Source organism: Electrophorus electricus, chromosome 19, assembly GCF_041902795.1.
Source record: "Electrophorus electricus isolate QZ-2024a chromosome 19, ASM4190279v1, whole genome shotgun sequence".
In the NCBI taxonomy this organism is placed as follows: domain Eukaryota; kingdom Metazoa; phylum Chordata; class Actinopteri; order Gymnotiformes; family Gymnotidae; genus Electrophorus; species Electrophorus electricus.
Genome location: NC_137515.1, coordinates 3,007,092 through 3,023,916, shown reverse-complemented (window position 1 = coordinate 3,023,916; position 16,825 = coordinate 3,007,092). Strand labels below are relative to the sequence as shown.

At 46.7% G+C, this 16,825-nt stretch overlaps 1 protein-coding gene across 13 annotated transcripts in view; it reads left to right on the top strand.

The window, feature by feature from the left end:
- Window positions 1-16,825, top strand: part of sez6a (seizure related 6 homolog a) — a 91,964-nt gene that overhangs the window by 60,789 nt on the left and 14,350 nt on the right. For all 13 annotated transcript variants that reach the window (XM_081702567.1, XM_081702565.1, XM_081702564.1 and 10 more), the window contains exons 4-8: window positions 3,452-3,647; window positions 12,679-12,864; window positions 13,702-13,870; window positions 14,307-14,473; window positions 14,783-14,977. In XM_081702567.1, the coding sequence (XP_081558693.1) occupies window positions 3,452-3,647; window positions 12,679-12,864; window positions 13,702-13,870; window positions 14,307-14,473; window positions 14,783-14,977 (913 nt within the window). The remainder of the gene's footprint in view (window positions 1-3,451; window positions 3,648-12,678; window positions 12,865-13,701; window positions 13,871-14,306; window positions 14,474-14,782; window positions 14,978-16,825) is intronic.

Below are 16,825 nucleotides of genomic sequence, written 5' to 3'. Positions count from 1 at the left end.
GCCTGAAAACAAGCCGAACGTCAGGGTAAACTGTAGATTATCACTAGGGGCAGTGATAAATGCTTACTTGACATGAGCGACATCTCTTTTGGCACTTCTTTGAGAAAATTACCATCACATTTCAGCCTCTGTGTGAGAGACGGGATACGCTAACTGGCTCTCCTGAGGCGGCGACGGGTTGCCGGCACAGCCGTGTTCGTTTCAGTGCAGATACCTGGCGCAGGGTTAGGTGTCTCCCACTACGACATTTTCAGGTCACCCCCCACGCCCACGCCTGTGTCAGGCCCCCCAAAAGCTGACTCCGTAATGGGTCTCCCTTGACACAAATCTCCTCGCCTCAAACTGAAAGCATCAGTAATTATGCCGATGACCTTTTAGGTGTGGAATTCTTTTCTTTCCCCCAGTGTATTGTCATTAGGCTAAATGTCTGCCGCCGGACATTTTATAATGATGCTTTTATATATATATATATATATATATATATATATATATATATATATATATATATATATATATATATATATAATGGAATGGGAGTGAGGGCAAATTATGCTATGCTTGTAATGCATACTGGGGGGAAAGGATTTAGACATTGTGATGCATTCTAGGGCCTGTATAAGTTAATTTGTTTTTCTGGATTGGTTTTATTTTAGGTTTTAGACACCCATATACAACCCTATGATCTGGCCAATGTGGTTTTTTACATGCCCTTTTTTTTGGTGGGACAATGAATAAGTGATGAGCTCTGCTCCGATTGGCAGGTTTAAGGTGAGGCACCATGATAGGTCACACAGAATGAACAAGTCAAATGCGTTCCGTGTACATGTGTCTGCTAAAATGTTCGTGTTATCTGCAAAGCTTTTTGTTTGGCTGAAAAGTTTCAATGTGATGGTGATGCCAGAGATGGATAAGAGCCAAGAGAAAGAAGGGGGCTCCTACCGAGAGAAATTCAATTGCATTGCCAAGTGATGGTAATTAACTTATGCTAATGATGACTACATCAATCCATATGACTTGGCAGTCTGTATTGCAGACCCCAATGCAGATCCCAATACCTCCACTCATATAAATATTTGAATAATATTGTCACACATGTACAAGTGAAATTATTTCTTTGTGGTACAGCTACCATGGCAATGACTTTTTATTAGTAAACGAAAGACAAAAGGACCCTCACAAAATGGCACGTAAACGAAATGGTGACATCAGTTCGCTAAAGGGATCTCTAAGCAACCAAAACAGATGGTTAGCTTCTGAATTCTTACCTCTCAGAGATTGATAAAGATACCTCATTTAGAAACACAGATTATTTCTTTGAATGGGATTCAGAATGGAAAATAAAATTAATTTATATGTAAAATAAGATACCTTGTCATAGTATTTAGTTAGCTAGAAAGGTTAGTTATCTAACTTGGAGCTTGCTAGTAGCTAAATTTGCCTATCCTAGCTAGCTACGTTTGATCTGGACAACACCACATCATAAAGTTTTCATCTTATTATGAAACTTTCAGTGTAAGCTCATCTTTCTTCAAATGACAAAAAGCGATTAAAACCATATAGCATGGCTAGCTAGCTACTAACAGGTTTCGGTCAGGGTTTTGATGCCAGTAAAGTAGGAACTGCCCCTGTTTTCTGAATGAAGCCTTCAAGGTTTGAGAAACTGTACAGAGTGAAATGTACAAAGCAACCTAACCACTTGTCCAGTGTCCTGTTAAATCTGAACGTCAACCCTGCTAACTGCACCGCTGCCGTTGTTAGTTCTTCACAATACCCGCAGAACTGTTGACGTTTCAGTTTGACAGGTCCATGTTAATACTGCCTGCGCTAGAATGTGGGCGGGTGTATGCAGATTTGTGGGTGTAAATATTAATCAGTCAAGGCTAACATAATAGTCTGGGATTTTTGGAATTGGTCCGTTTTTACAACCCTGTTTTGCTTATGATTCACATTTGAATGAACTGACAACAGAGTTTGATGGTCACAGTATGTCAGTTCAATGTACCAAGTTCTCCTTATTCAGATATGCCGCAGTTTCCCAGTCTATAGCACCTTTTAGTATGTGAGTGTGCAAATTATGTGCACTTGCATACTAACAAAAACATATTGCCTAGTCTCATACTCTCAAAGACCACTGTAGAAATATAGCATGAAGGATACAGCAGCCTAACTAAGATTTGAAATAATATTCCACATGGCAACCATCAAGAATATACTCCTGCTAGAATTCAAGTATGCATTTATTGTATCACTTTGTCCTTGGAGATCCTTGATTTAAAATCTCGATTAGTCTAGAAATCTGTGTCTTGGCGGAATGCAGTGACTGTGTGAATTGAAAGACGCAGGGCTCTCTCTCTCTCTCTCTCTCTCTCTCTCTCTCTCTCTCGCTCTCTCTCTCTTTTTTTCTTCACCCTGGTAGTTTCTTTCAGCCCCCTTGCTGACCTCCATCACTGTAGCAGTGTAACAGCTGAGCATCCTCTAGAGCTCTCCTTAGTAAACACTTCTCCAGCCGTTCTTCACACTCAGCCGTGTAACACCTGAGGATCCTCTAGAACTCTCCTTCGTAAACACACGTCCAACCGTTCTTCACACTCTGCGCCGATAAATCCGCAGCTGTTCGACAAAGCGACCTGGGAGTAGAGAGGAAAACCTTCAGCTGCATTGGCTAAATGCTAAAGGTTAAAGCATAATACACAGTCTGTGCATGGAAAAGCCCTCCCCAATTAGATAACTCTCCCCTAGTTCAAAACGACTAAAAAGCTTAATGTGCTTTATAACCTGTGGTGGTGTTAATGGAACGGGAGACTGCGGTTGAAAAGAGGCAGGAATGATGGGCAATGTCAAATTCATTTGTCACATTTCAATACAGATGAGACCAAGCAAATTGCATCCAGGGTCAATCAGTGGATTATGACACACTCTCTCTCTCTCTCTCTCTCTCTCTCTCTCTCTCTCTCTCTTCTCACCCATTCTGATGGGGGAAGGGAATGTAATGGATCCACATCACACCAGCCACTCGATTAACACACCACTTTGTTAGAAACACTGTAAAAAGTATTTGTTGTTCCAGCTGAAAAAAAAAAAAACTCTGCTAGTGAAACACACATGATTTTATGGTGTCCAAACAACAGTGGTGATTGTAAATTGACTTGACAAACTGGGAAAGGTTCATGAAAATATTCTAAGTTTAAACTTTTTTTTTTTTTTTTTTGCATCGTAGGTGTGCAGTTTAAAATGTATAACCCTTCTAAAGAAAGCAGTGAGTGCAAAGTTAAAGATGCCACATGAACACTGCTTTGACTACACAGGTGTGCTTATAAAACAGGTTCAAGTGTCTACAAATGGACAGTGTCATTCCCCAGAGACCAGGAGCCCGTGCCTGGAGTCGCTCTAACTGACTAAATGTCTCACTGCATTGTGATCCCACGACCCCGTTTTCCTCTTTCCTCCGCAGGTGCTGAATGTGACCCTGGAAGGGGGCGAGGAGGTCGTGCTAGAGGACCTCGGGGGCCCGGAGCGATCCATCCTGGCCAACGGGTCCACGCTGCACAGGGGGATGGTGCTGTGGAGCTCCAGCAACCAGATCTCGGTGCGCTTCTCCAGTGAGAAGCAGCCCAAGCCAGGCTCCCTGCTGCTGCTGCGCTACAGAGGTGAGACGCCCTTGAGACTGTGCTGACAGTAATTCCAGACAGTTGCCAGCTGAAGAGCTAAGATGTCTCTGCGGCCATAACCTGCGTGGTACGGAAGCATTATTGCAGTTGTTGTGGCTTATTGAGGTTTAAATTTCCAGTGTTCTCTTCCAAAAGCAAATATTATCAGCATCTCCACAAAGTAGCCTGAAAGGCAGCGTTAAAGGAAGGAGTGTGAATAAACAGCTTTTGCATGCGGGTGCAGTTGATACCGCTGCAACGACAAGCACACGTTCGTACAGTCATTTGTAAGCGCGCGCAGCCCGTGTTACCGAGGAGAGCGGCTTCATTCCGGAAGTGTAATTACACGGGAGAAGAATTGAGCTAATACACATTTCCAGTGCGCTCAGAGAGACGGAACGCCCCGGGATCCGGTGTTCCTGGTCACACCAGAGCATTCCCTGTGGAGAGAGAGAGAGAGAGAGAGAGAGAGCGAGAGAGAGAGAGAGAGAGAGAGAGAGAGAGAGAGAGGCCACGGAAAGAAATAATCCCGCGCACGGCCAAATTCCTTTGCTTTCAGAAACTAATGAGGTATGACAGGCCCGCGTTGTTACACGCCTCTAATGCGACTGTTGAATAAGATGCCACTCTGTCTCTCCTCCTTCACTGGCTCACGCTCCCACTCTCTCTGCGGCTCCCTCTGGTTCGCTCGCCTTTACGTGCTTCCTCTTTTCTCTCTCTCGATACCATGCCTTTCGCCTCTGATAACAATGTGTAGTCATTACACAGAAAAATCTCATGCAGTATTAATTTTCCATTACTTCTCCAATTATACTGAAAAGGGCTGTTCTGAATATTGAAAACCACAGCTTATTATTTTAAGTTTATTATACAGCTTATGTCGATGTTTTAATTAATGTCTTATCATAGAAGGCCATTAAAAACAGACCTTTTTTATTAACAGTGTCTTAAATACAGTATATACTTCAAATCATTTACAAAAAGTTCCCTATGATACAAAAGCAAATACAACATAACATATGCAAACAGAAATACATACAAAGTAAAATATAATATTAACATAATGTTATCATTATTGAGATCGTCAGACAGATACAGAACTGGCCCAGAAATGCCAAGGGTTATGATTTAGCTCTTCTTTGTTTTTTTAATATTTGCCAGTACTGAACTAACCTCATTATATATATTTATATTTATATATATATATATATATATATATATATATATATATATATATATATATATATATATATATATATATATACACACACACACACACACACACACTTTTTTTTTTATCTTATGAGTGCAATAATTTAACCTAGCAATTTCTGCAGTGTCCTTGAAAATGCAAGGTAATGGTATAATCTGTATATAGCAAGAGCTTTCCAAAACACTTCCAAATACAAATTATTTCTGACGATGACACCACATGTAATTAAATCTAGTCCACTATGATGAACTGTGTTAAGTAAATGAATACTAAATAAAAATTGAAGTTTGTTCGTAGCATTTATGATAAATGCCATCACTGTCCGTGATAATCGGGAAGATGAACTGATCAACAGCGCCTTTCTTTTGCCTTTGGGCTTTGCTTCTTTAAAAAAATATTTTGTTTCGTCTTTATATTTTTCATCTAGAAATTGTAATCAATTAATCGGGCAAAACCCACATATGTTGATGGCCAGTTGATCTGTTTAAAGTCTTCTTGGTTAATAAACTAGTATCCCACGCTGTCATTTTATTTGCATAATGTATTTGAACAGGCCAAGAGTGAACACCCCATCAGTGAATCACTTCCCAGGTTTTATCTTACAGCCCCCAAATCCTCTGTGTTCATTCTTACCAGACCTGCGCGGTTAGCCGGTCCACTTCACCATTAACACGGAGCCTACAGTGAACAACACGGCTTCAGCTGCGAAAACCTACATGGAAATCGGAGCTTTCCCCACGGCCCTTTATACCCTGCGTTCTGCTGGAAAGACGACCTTGCAGCGAGAACATCTGCGAGGAAAATCAAAGGAGGCATTCTAGGCGCATGAAGTGATGCTCCGCGCGGGGAGTCTCGAGACGTAACAATAGCGAGACTGAATGCCGCGCGCTGATTTCACCACGCATAACTGAAGCATGAATAAATGTTATTAGAAGAGGGAAGCGGTCGAGAATTCCGCGAACTCGGGTAATTATTGAGGGACGTATGAAAGAGGGATATCTCTGCGAAAAACAACAGTGAAACGGGCCTCTGAAAGTCTAAGCATGCGCGGCCTTTCGGAGAAGCCTTTCATGAGCGTGTCAAAACGGAGGCCGTCTTGGATTTTCAATTTATAATACTTTGGAATACTTTTTAGCATTAGACTGTAGAAGTCGAACTGTTTTTGCAAGTGGAGGGAAACACGTCGACTCATTTTTTATAATCGAATAGCCTTGAGTCGTAAGCCTGATAACTCCAACCGCACCGTTGCTGCGTGGCGCTCCTTTACGCAAAGCTTTCCGTTGAAAGAGGAAGCAAAGCTCTTTTTGTTTGACGTAAAATCACTATTCACTGGGATGCTCAGCGAAACCGAGAGCCTATCAGTTGGCGTTTTGCACACACGTTCACTAATTCTGCCGAGCTCTGAGTTGATTACGAGCGAGGAGGAGACTGGATCGTAAAAGCCACCCCGCATTTAACGCGGTAACACTGCTGTAAGTGCGGGGCCTTAATCGTCCTGCCCTCCTCCCTTCCTCGCTGATCTACATTAAAAATCGTTGCCGTGCTAAATACTTTCGCTGCATGGCCGTTTTGCGCCGTGTCCACGTGAAAACGGGTGAAGGCGCTACTCCCGGCGCAGAGTTTCGCGCGCAGTGCGCCACTCGGTGCGACGACCACATTTCTTCGCTCTAAGAGCGCGTGTCGGCTTTGCCGGACCGGTTTTCCGCCTCACACCCTCTTTCTAATGCTGCCAGAATGAGTAAAGCCGTGAGCTTGCATGAGGCATGAGATATTGCAGTTCAATTTAACATCCAGGCCTTTTATCGCCTTCGCTTAATCTTAGCTCTCCTCATTTAGCGTTATAAGGCCGTTTGAGTTCAGGTTAGTCTCCATTCTCCCCCAAATGGTGTGTGGAAAATGTGCGGGACCGGTGTAGGCCTGCCCACTAGATATTCCCACTCTTACCGCGGTGTAATTAATATCTGCAGTCACTTATAGAGAAAAGACAGCAAAATGATAACTAACAAAATTGTGTGAGTGTTCATACTATTCATATTTCAATGCACTAGATTGGATCTGAGTGAATAATCATATAATTGTACCCATCAGGCTACAGAAACGCTAGTCTGTTATGTGCATGACAGAGAAGATATTTATCCCTTAAAAGGAAAAGTCATACCTAGCCAGTGACGGACATCACCAACCACAGTTTGTCCTCCAGTAGTCATTCAGTACTTTCCTCTCAAGTTATATGGTACTCAACATTCCTGGCCTTGCAAATGTACACACACACACACACTTTCTCTCTCTCTCTCTCTCTCTCTCTCTCTCTCTCTCTCTCTCTCTCTCTCTCTCTCTCTCTCTCTCTCGCTCGCTCGTTCTCTTTAATATCATCTAATTGGTTGTGATTAGTTTACTAAATACCTTACAGCGGATTAATAATGGACGCAGTCCCTGTGGCGTTAAGCAATTTCGTTCAGCACAGTCTGTCAAAAACACAATTCCAAGTCTTCACCTGTTTCATTTCAGAGAGAAGCAGCTTCACATAGTCCACAAAATTAAATTGATCTCAGTGTAAATCCACGATAAGCTTATGGAACTAAAGACCTTACACCTTCCTTTGTCCACGTTCCTGTAGTGTAGCTACTTTTTGGAACATACACTATAAAATCACTAATGTGTGTGTCTTCTCATGAAGAGTTGGCTAAGGCAAGGGGCTTTAGCGCATGTATGTCTGAACATGTTAGCGTATGTTCCCGAAGGTTTGCAAACAGCACTACGTTTCCCGTTAACGTGCCCACGGTGGAGGTTTGTAGGCAAAATCACTCAGTTTTGGACTGTGATGTCACCAGAATGAGCACCAAAGAGCTTTTCTGAAATGAGGATGACTCTGAAAATGACCTTTTACAGTGAAATGAGCTGTGAGCAGTGCATGACGGCTATACTGAAAATAATGAATATATCTACTATTGATACAGCCCCAGCGTGTTTGCTGCAGTATACCAAATCGTCTGGCCGCCGAAAGCTTCCGTCTTTGCTTGTGAAACCGGTTAGCTGCCTTTGCTCAGCCAAATCTGTATGCACGTCGAACCTTCAGGCTCCTCTGCAGCTGCCTGGATTGAAAAGACTCGCACGAGGCACGGCAAATTCATGTGTTCACATGAAAATCGAGCCCCCGGTGGCTGGGCAGCCTAAACTGGCCTACTAACTGCAGTTATCCAAGTCACTCTGATTAGGGGAGCTTTTTATGTCCTTAATGGACGCAGCAGGCCAGAGGGAAGACTGCGTCTTTCCTGAGTTGTTGTAAAGGAAGTAACATAAAGGAGGGTTAACAGGGGAGGTGGGTGTATGTCAGGCCCTGCCTACTTTATATAAGCGCTCGGAGACTGTAACCGCGCCGCCCAAGCTAGCGATGACGCTAGAGTGTTTGGTCAGCTAGTGCTACATCGCGTGGGCATCGTGCATTCCGGGTGCTTCACACATGCAGCGATGCACTGAATACCGTAGTGTCATCTCTCGACTGGAACCACTTGGACACCCCACCCCACGTGTAGATATATGTTTTGAAATCTACTGCCCTCAAGGGAAGACCTTGAACCAGGTCCTCTTGAAATGCCTTCGCACCCCCCCCCACCCTTTCACACCCCTGATTTAAGGCACCTCCGAGCCTGGGTTCTCTGGGTTCCTGCCGTCCTGCCAGTAAAACATTACACTTAAGACCAGATCAATAGTGTTGTCCCTGGGAAGAGAGATTAAACCAGAGAGAGATGTAATACAACTCCGCTGTGACGTATTGATGTTTACGCGTCGGGGTTAAACGCTCGGTTCAAACGGTCACGGGCTCAATAAGCACGCTGACCAGGAGGGAGGTGTGCATTCCAGCCCCATGTCCCTGACGGGGCATCTGCAGGCACAGAATATGTTCCAGCCTCTTCTCGCCGGACAGGACATCCCATTGCTAATCAGCATGCAAGTTCTTGTATTGGTTGAACAATTGGAGTTTATCTGTGCAGATAGGGGTTGTTTGTTTGGGCATCTGGTGACCTGATTTGTAGTTTGCCAGTGTGCCTGTGGGTTCTTTCCTGTTACCAGACATGGAATGCTGGTTGTTGAGGAGAACACGTGCAAAACTAGGGCCAGCTAGCTGAACAGGGGCTCTGCGTTAACATCTAGCAAACAGCATATTGCTGAAGCTGCGCAGAAGTCGAGGGGGGCTTTTTAGAAGCCTGACTCCTGACTCCTGATACGTGCTTCCCGGGTCTTGGCTGGAGCTTTCCATTCCAGATCCGCTCTGAGGATATATCCAGGCCTCTGACAAGCATGTTGTAGCGCGCCGGTATCTGTTGTCTGCTGCCTCACCGGCAACTAATGTGGCCGGGCGTGCTTTCTGCGGAGTCATTATTAGTAATTGCAAGACAATCAGGCTTTATGGGCTGCAAAGCAGCATGACTTACCGAGGAAATAGAGATGGCAAGAGCCTGTTATTTAATTCTCAGGAGACTGGCTTCCACATTAGCACTCACCTCCAGTGGCCATAGTTCCCTAACCACTGTCTCCTCTCCCACACCCCACGGGTCAGGCTGGCACTCCGACAGAAATGAAACAACAATAACCCAGCTGAGAGGGGGCTTCGGATGCAGCGCGGACCCCAACGGTCAGCTTTGGGGGCGTTAGGTCATGCCGCTGCCTCATAATGTCCCAGCCATCATATAATTAGAGTGACTACTGGGACGCAGCATCTGTGCCTACGGACTGTGCCAGGCCAGTCGGTAAGGGAAGAATACACTGGTTGCAGACGTGCTGTGCAGAATCAGAAACGGGGTCGCCAAAAATACGAGGAGCAGAATAGGGAAAATGACCGGGCGCCTATAAGCAGGTCGAGTTAGCTGGGTTTCTCTGGATGGATGAAAGTCACGGAAACAACCTGTTTGCCGCAGAGGCACGGCACTCCAGGGCATTAGCAGGGAGATGAACACGGCCGCCGCCCGTGAGAGCCATCAATCTGCTGGAATAATATCCCCTGCCATCCAATAAACACACATTCAGCTTGTTGCTGTCTGGTGTGCTCGCTGTGCGTGATTGCTTTGCGGTGGCTTCTCCCCACCCCACCTCCATCCAATCGCTGACTCCAAACCTCTTCTGGCAGTGAGGTGGGGGGAGGGGCTGAAATTGCTTCCTGAAGGGTGCTCTCCTCTAATGCCTGGTGTCAGCCATGTAGCAAGGCTTGAAGGCCGCCAGCATTAATGCTGATTTTCCTGCACAGCTGTGAGTGGGGGGGGGTTAAGAGGACGATATTCCACCCTTCCGATGGGCTTTGCGGTGCAGAGGCGTTTTGGCGTATTGACAGGCCAGCTCTGCAGTGCATGTTGTCTGCCTGTAGTGAGTGAGACCGAACACAGACCAAAGTCCAGCGTAGGGACTGGTATAAAGTGGGAAAGACGCTGAGTGTAATAAAAGAATTAACATATGGCAAAAAATCCTATTTTTGAATAAAACTCCAGGGCAAAGTCAGAATATTTATATAGCAAATGTTATCACAAAGCAGCTTTACAAATGTATGGGTTCAGATTCCAAATGCGCAAACCAGTGGGGACAGTGGCAAGGAAAAACTCCCTGGGCAGAATTAAGGAAGAAACTTTGGGAGACTCAAGAGGGAACCCATCCTCCTTGGGCCGTCCTAATAAACACTCTGTGCTTTGTTACGTTATGTGTAGTCCGTGTAGCCAGTTCAGTCTAAGTGAGGGAGGTTCGGCTACTCCGCTGGGTCTAGGGTGAGCCAGTTCTTTCTGTATCTGTTGGAGTCGCTGTAGTGGGCGGATGGATATGGCAGCGTCCGTTCATCTGCTGGTGGCACTGGGACCTTTTCAGGCATCATCTACGATGCTCTGTCGCCAGTGAGCAGGTCTACTCCAGTGTTGGCATCATCTCCTGCGGTACTGAGCAAATAAATCAGAAAGATGTAGTTGAAAGAACAACATGTGAACAGGTCATATTCAGCAGACGGGCCGGTGGTCACCACTGGCAGGTTTATCTGTATCGTCAGAAGCAGCGGGTGACTGATTTTAATTCAAGTTAATAGTCCCTTCTATGCCTGCAGCACATGGTGCAGATCATGGAACTATTTTTATAAACCTACTGATATTACAGGCTGCTTGGTTTAGCGTCTTCCCTGTTTAACTTATCAGACCCTGCATGTCCTGAATTGATAGATGAAAGACTTGAGTTTGGCTTCCCTGATTTTAAATGCCTCGTATATCCCGCTTGCCCACGCGGCCTCCATCTACCCCGCTGCGGCAGGCAGGGAAGGGCCAGCCAGATCCTGCTTTACAGCGACCGTTCCCGCCAAGGTCGCCTCTCTCCATTACCCGCGCTGCTACGGACGTGGTGGCAGGTGCACCTGCTCGGTGACGCTGCTGGCCGTCAGAGCCCATTCGTTTCCCCATGCAGGATATACGGCAGTCTGACAGCCAGCACGGAGCCTGTCAGAAAACACATCAAAACGGCGGCGATGCGGATGCCGGCTTGGCCCATCGTGCTTGCCCTCCACCCTCAGATCCGGCTCTGCTGGAATGCAGGGGTAATAAAAGTGTGTCTTTCATTTGTCCTTGTCATGAAACAATATTGTTTGTCTCATACTGTGATGAGTAGGGACAGCATCTAGTTGCTGTCGGTACACACAGAGCTGAAGGATTGTGGGAAGGCAGGGGAGTTGTAGACTGATGCGGTTAGTCTCCGGTCTCTCCAGGCGGGGGAGTTGTAGACTGATGCGGTTAGTTTCCGGTCTCTCCAGGTAGGGGAGTTGTAGACTGATGCGGTTATTCTCCAGTCTCTCCAGGTGGGGGAGTTGTAGACTGATGCGGTTAGTCTCTGGTCTCTCCAGGCGGGGGAGTTGTAGACTGATGCGGTTAGTCTCCGGTCTCTCCAGGCGGGGAAGTTGTAGACTGATGCGGTTAGTTTCCGGTCTCTCCAGGTGGGGGAGTTGTAGACTGATGCGGTTATTCTCCGGTCTCTCCAGGCGGGGGAGCTATAGACTGATGTGGTTAGTCTCTGCTCTCTCCAGGCGGGGGAGCTGTAGACTGATGCGGTTAGTTTCTGGTCTCTCCAGGCGGGGGAGTTGTAGACTGATGCGGTTAGTCTCCGGTCTCTCCAGGCGGGGGAGCTGTAGACTGATGTGGTTAGTCTCTGCTCTCTCCAGGCGGGGGAGCTGTAGACTGATGCGGTTATTCTCCAGTCTCTCCAGGCGGGGGAGTTGTAGACTGATGCGGTTAGTCTCCGGTCTCTCCAGGCAGGGAAGTTGTAGACTGATGTGGTTAGTTTCCGGTCTCTCCAGGTGGGGGAGTTGTAGACTGATGCGGTTATTCTCCAGTCTCTCCAGGCGGGGGAGTTGTAGACTGATGTGGTTAGTCTCTGGTCTCTCCAGGTGGGGGAGTTGTAGACTGATGTGGTTAGTTTCCGGTCTCTCCAGGTGGGGGAGTTGTAGACTGATGCGGTTAGTCTCCAGTCTCTCCAGGCAGGGGAGCTGTAGACTGATGTGGTTAGTCTCCATTCTCTCCAGGCGGGGGAGTTGTAGACTGATACGGTTAGTCTCCGGTCTCTCCAGGCGGCACCACTGCAAACATTAGGCTGAATCAACATATGGAAGGATCTTCACCTGCTGTGACTTTTTTCAGTTACAGCCAGCTGGAGGAAAGTTAATTATGATGGGCGATTGTTATATGCCGTAACACTCGACATTCAATGATCACCAGTTTAAAGTAAAGCTAAACTGCAGTATTTACTGTTCTCTCTCTCTCTCTCTCTCTCTCTCTCTCTCTCTCTCCCTCCCCCATGGTCCCTCAGCTTTTGTTTTGAGCTGCGCTTTCCCCCGGACCCCGGCTAACGGGGAGGTGTCGGTCAGCAGCCTCCATTCCGGGGGGGAGGCCTTTTTCTTCTGCCTGTCCGGCTACCAGCTCCACGGCGCCTCCTCCCTCACTTGCCGCAACGCCACCACGCCTTACTGGAGCGGCAAGGAGCCGAAATGCCTGGGTAAGGGGCCGCCCTCCCACCACCCCTCCCCCGCGTCCATTTTTAAACCTCCCCGCGGAGCTACACCTGCTTACAGACGGGCTATTTTTTTTAGAAGTGATTAATCATGAGTGATGATCTTGTGTCTGGATAGATGACCCTTCATATATCTCCATCCTCCACGCCATCTGTTACCGTGTTAATTGATATCTTGATGTCAGCACGCGTAATGAATATTAACTGGACACCGCAACGACCTTAAACTGTCAGCATCCCAAGAGCAGGGATCGCAAAACGAAAGCTTGAGCACGACAAGCAAAACGGCTGCGATGCCTTTTTTCGCACGCGGCCGAGGTTTGTTGTGTTCAGAGCGGGAGCAGCATTCTGGCACGGGCGTCTCACTTAAACCCGGAACACCTGAGGCAGGCTCTCCTGCACTGGCTCCGAGCCACCTCACACACCAACACCGTGCTGATTTCCTGCAGAGAAACCAAACACTGTGCTTGCCGTGCAATCAGCAGTCGAGCCCCTGCTCCCACTACGTTGTCTGCATTTTCTCTCACTTGCACACTCTTGTTTCATATGTTCACACTCACACACACACACAGTAAAAATCTCGGCCCTTTTCTCCCTCTCTCCTCCCGGGCTTCCTAACACAGATTGCCTATTTTCTTTTCCAAAGGGACACTGTAGTGTTTGGCCAGTTATTTTCTCTTATCTCCTACTTACAATCTATTGCCTGCTAACCCCTCATTCTCTCTCCTCTTTCTCTCCCTTGCTTTTTGCCTCTGTCTTCAACCCACACACTCGTCTTTTCGTGAGCGTGTGTTTCTGGGTGTGTGTGTGTGTGTGTGGCAGCTACTTGCGGAGGGATGCTAAAAAACGCTACCCTGGGCCGCATCGTCTCTCCTGGGTTTCCTGGCAACTACAGCAACAATTTGACGTGCCACTGGGTGCTGGAGGCTCCCGAGGGCCACAGGTTGCACGTCCACTTCGAGAAAGTGGCCCTGGCCGAAGACGACGACAGGTAAGCCGCCGCCCCCGAACCCACGACCCGGCGGGCTTCCGCGCTCGTCTGCCCCGAACGTCTCCCGCTCGCTCATGTCTAATTACACAACAGATCCAGGCCTGTTAGATCACGCCTCTGGATGACGCCCAAGTGCAGGGACGCAGGATGTTGGCGCGTGCTGTTGCCAAGGGTACAGCCCGAGCCCCGCATGCAGTGCGACCCACCCTCCGCCCCCAGCCCCTCCATCTGTGGAATCCTCACCACTCCCAAGCATTTCTCATAATTAAGACTATCTCCCATGCAAGCAAATTCACTGACTACACAGGCCACAGCAGAGATATGGGAAGAAGAGTTTTAATTACAATTTTGCTGCCATAACCACCATGTCTTGAAGCTAATTAATCCACCACACTGAGTAACCCAGTAACAGTTCGCACTGTTTTGTTTCTCACAGACTCTTGATCAAGAATGGGAACAACATCGACTCCCCCGGCGTCTATGACTCCTACGAGGTGGAGTACCTGCCCAACGAAGGTGTAGTCAGCACAGGAAGGCACTTGTTCGTGGAGTTCACCACCGACGAGGCAGGCACCTGCACTGGCATCGCCATCCGATATGAAGGTATGGAGTGGGGTGTGGGGCGCGGGGTGGGGGGTGCGTACAAGGTCTCGCTCAAACTTCACTCATGGCTTAGGAGTTTCAGCTCAGGTCATCGCTGTCTACCTTACTGACTTTACTGTTTTGCTCTGCTGTCTTGTATGAGGTCTTGAGCAGTGAGAAGTGTTAACGTGAACACACACACCTGTTTGTTATAGTTATTTTCCCAGAGTTTTTCTCTGTGGTGTTCAGAAAAAAAGCTAAAGCATGCTGGCATTGGGGATTTGGAGCCGATGTTTAAGCACACTGGCCTTGTGTGTGTGTGTTTGCCAGCTTTCGCCCAGGGTACCTGCTACAAGCCCTACGTGAAATACGGCAACTTCTCCAGCAGCGACATGGCGTTCGGTGTGGGTACAGTGGTGGACTTCTGCTGTGAACCAGGCTACACCCTGGAGCAGGGCGCCATCACCATCGAGTGTGTGGACCCAGAGAATCCTCAGTGGAATGAGACTGAACCAGCTTGCCGGGGTGGGTGCCACACAGCATGCACGTGTGTGTGTGTGTGTGTGTGTGTACACTCAATAATCTTGCAAAAGTGATGCCTTCCAGGAAGTTCTTTCCCTAAAACCTACTATAATGTGCGTGTGTGTGTGTGTGTGTGTGTGTGTGTGTGTAGCATTCCTGATATATTACAAGTTATGGTCTACAGGCCTCCAAAGTAAAATGCTGGTTTTATTGATGAATTTACAGATTTATCTGTTATTTCCACTGACTTTGACCATTTTGTAATTGCTGGTGATACATGTGCATTGACAATTCCAAGGCCAATTATGCCAAGGATCACCAAATTGGGCTCTTTCAGTCTCTCTCAGCAGGGGTTGAGTCAGGTGTGTTTAAGCAGGTCAGCCAACAAACCACAGTGCTACATTAACTAATATTAGTTAAACACACCTGATTCAACTCATCAATCAGTTTGCAGGTTTAGCAGACGTGTCTGAGCAGAGCGATCGCTAAACTTTGCTGGACTCAACCCTCTAGGACAGGATTTTGAGACCCTTGCCATAGACCACCACATTCTCCTAGATAAATGTGAGAAGTGGGTTGGTTCATAAATGGTTCAGTTCATACCTGCAAGGGAAAAATTATTTTTCTGAAAAAGAAAATGTTTCTAAAAGAGTGCCGGTAACTCATGGTGTCCCCCAGGGTTTGATTCTTGGGCCTCTCTTATTTAACTTAGACATGCTTTTTCTTAGCCAAATCATGGCAGATTTTGGGATCTTTTTAGGACCAGATCTTACCACAGATATGGAGATGACACTCAAACTTTCTTAGCCCTCTGAGAGCCCCAGACAGCTCAGACAGCCTTGAGCACATCACTAACTGGATGGGCCAACACTTTCTGCTACTGAATAAAGATAAAATAGAGATTATTACACATGGAAACAGAAATGAGAGACAGACTAGATGCCTGTTTAGACTCTAAAGGCCTAAAATCTATAGTGCTAGTTTAGAAACTTAGACTCAGTGTTCTCTCAATGTTAGCAGTCCCATCAAATCAGTCCCTACTCAACAAGACCAGAGATTTCCTGACTAAACCAGACCTAGAGAAACTCATCCCAGCAGGGCTGATTGCTGTTACGGCCTCCTAACGGGGCTCCCAAAAAAGACAAACGGCTTCAATTGAGTCAGAGTGCAGCTGCTGGAGGAGGAGGAGAGAACACAGCCTCTCAGACTTAAGTCCTTACACTGGCTACCAGTGCACTACACAGCTGACTTTAAGGTATAATCGCTGGTATCAGTCTGATATGCTCCAGCGTTATCAGCCAGGCAGAACCCACAAATCAGCAGGAACTAGCCAGTCACTCCTGCCTGGGGTTAAAAATTAAGCATGGAGAGGCAGTGTTCAGATGTTATGCTGTTTTTAAATGGAACCAGTTGTCAGAGGATATTAGGAGTGCACCAATATTGGAGGTTTATAAATTGAAACTAAAAGCGTTGTTACTGGGCCTGGCCTTTGGCTCAGTTTAAACACTGTTAAGGTTAGGTTAAACACTCAGGTTAAACACTGAGAAGGTTAGGTTAAACACTCAGGTTAAACACTTATGGTAGCTTAGACACTCAGGTTAGACACTGTCAAGTTTAGGTTAGACACTCAGGTTAAACACTGTTAAGGTTAGGTTAAACACTCAGGTTAAACACTGTTATGGTAGGTTAAACACTCAGGTTAAACACTGTCAAGTTTAGGTTAGACACTGTTCAACATTGTAACATTTTGTTTTTATTTTTTGCGAGAGACCTCACCGCAGGTAAAAGATCTCAGGTTGTAATAAGCGTTATTCTTCTTCCATGTCTTCTCTGAAGCTGTTTGAGTTGCTG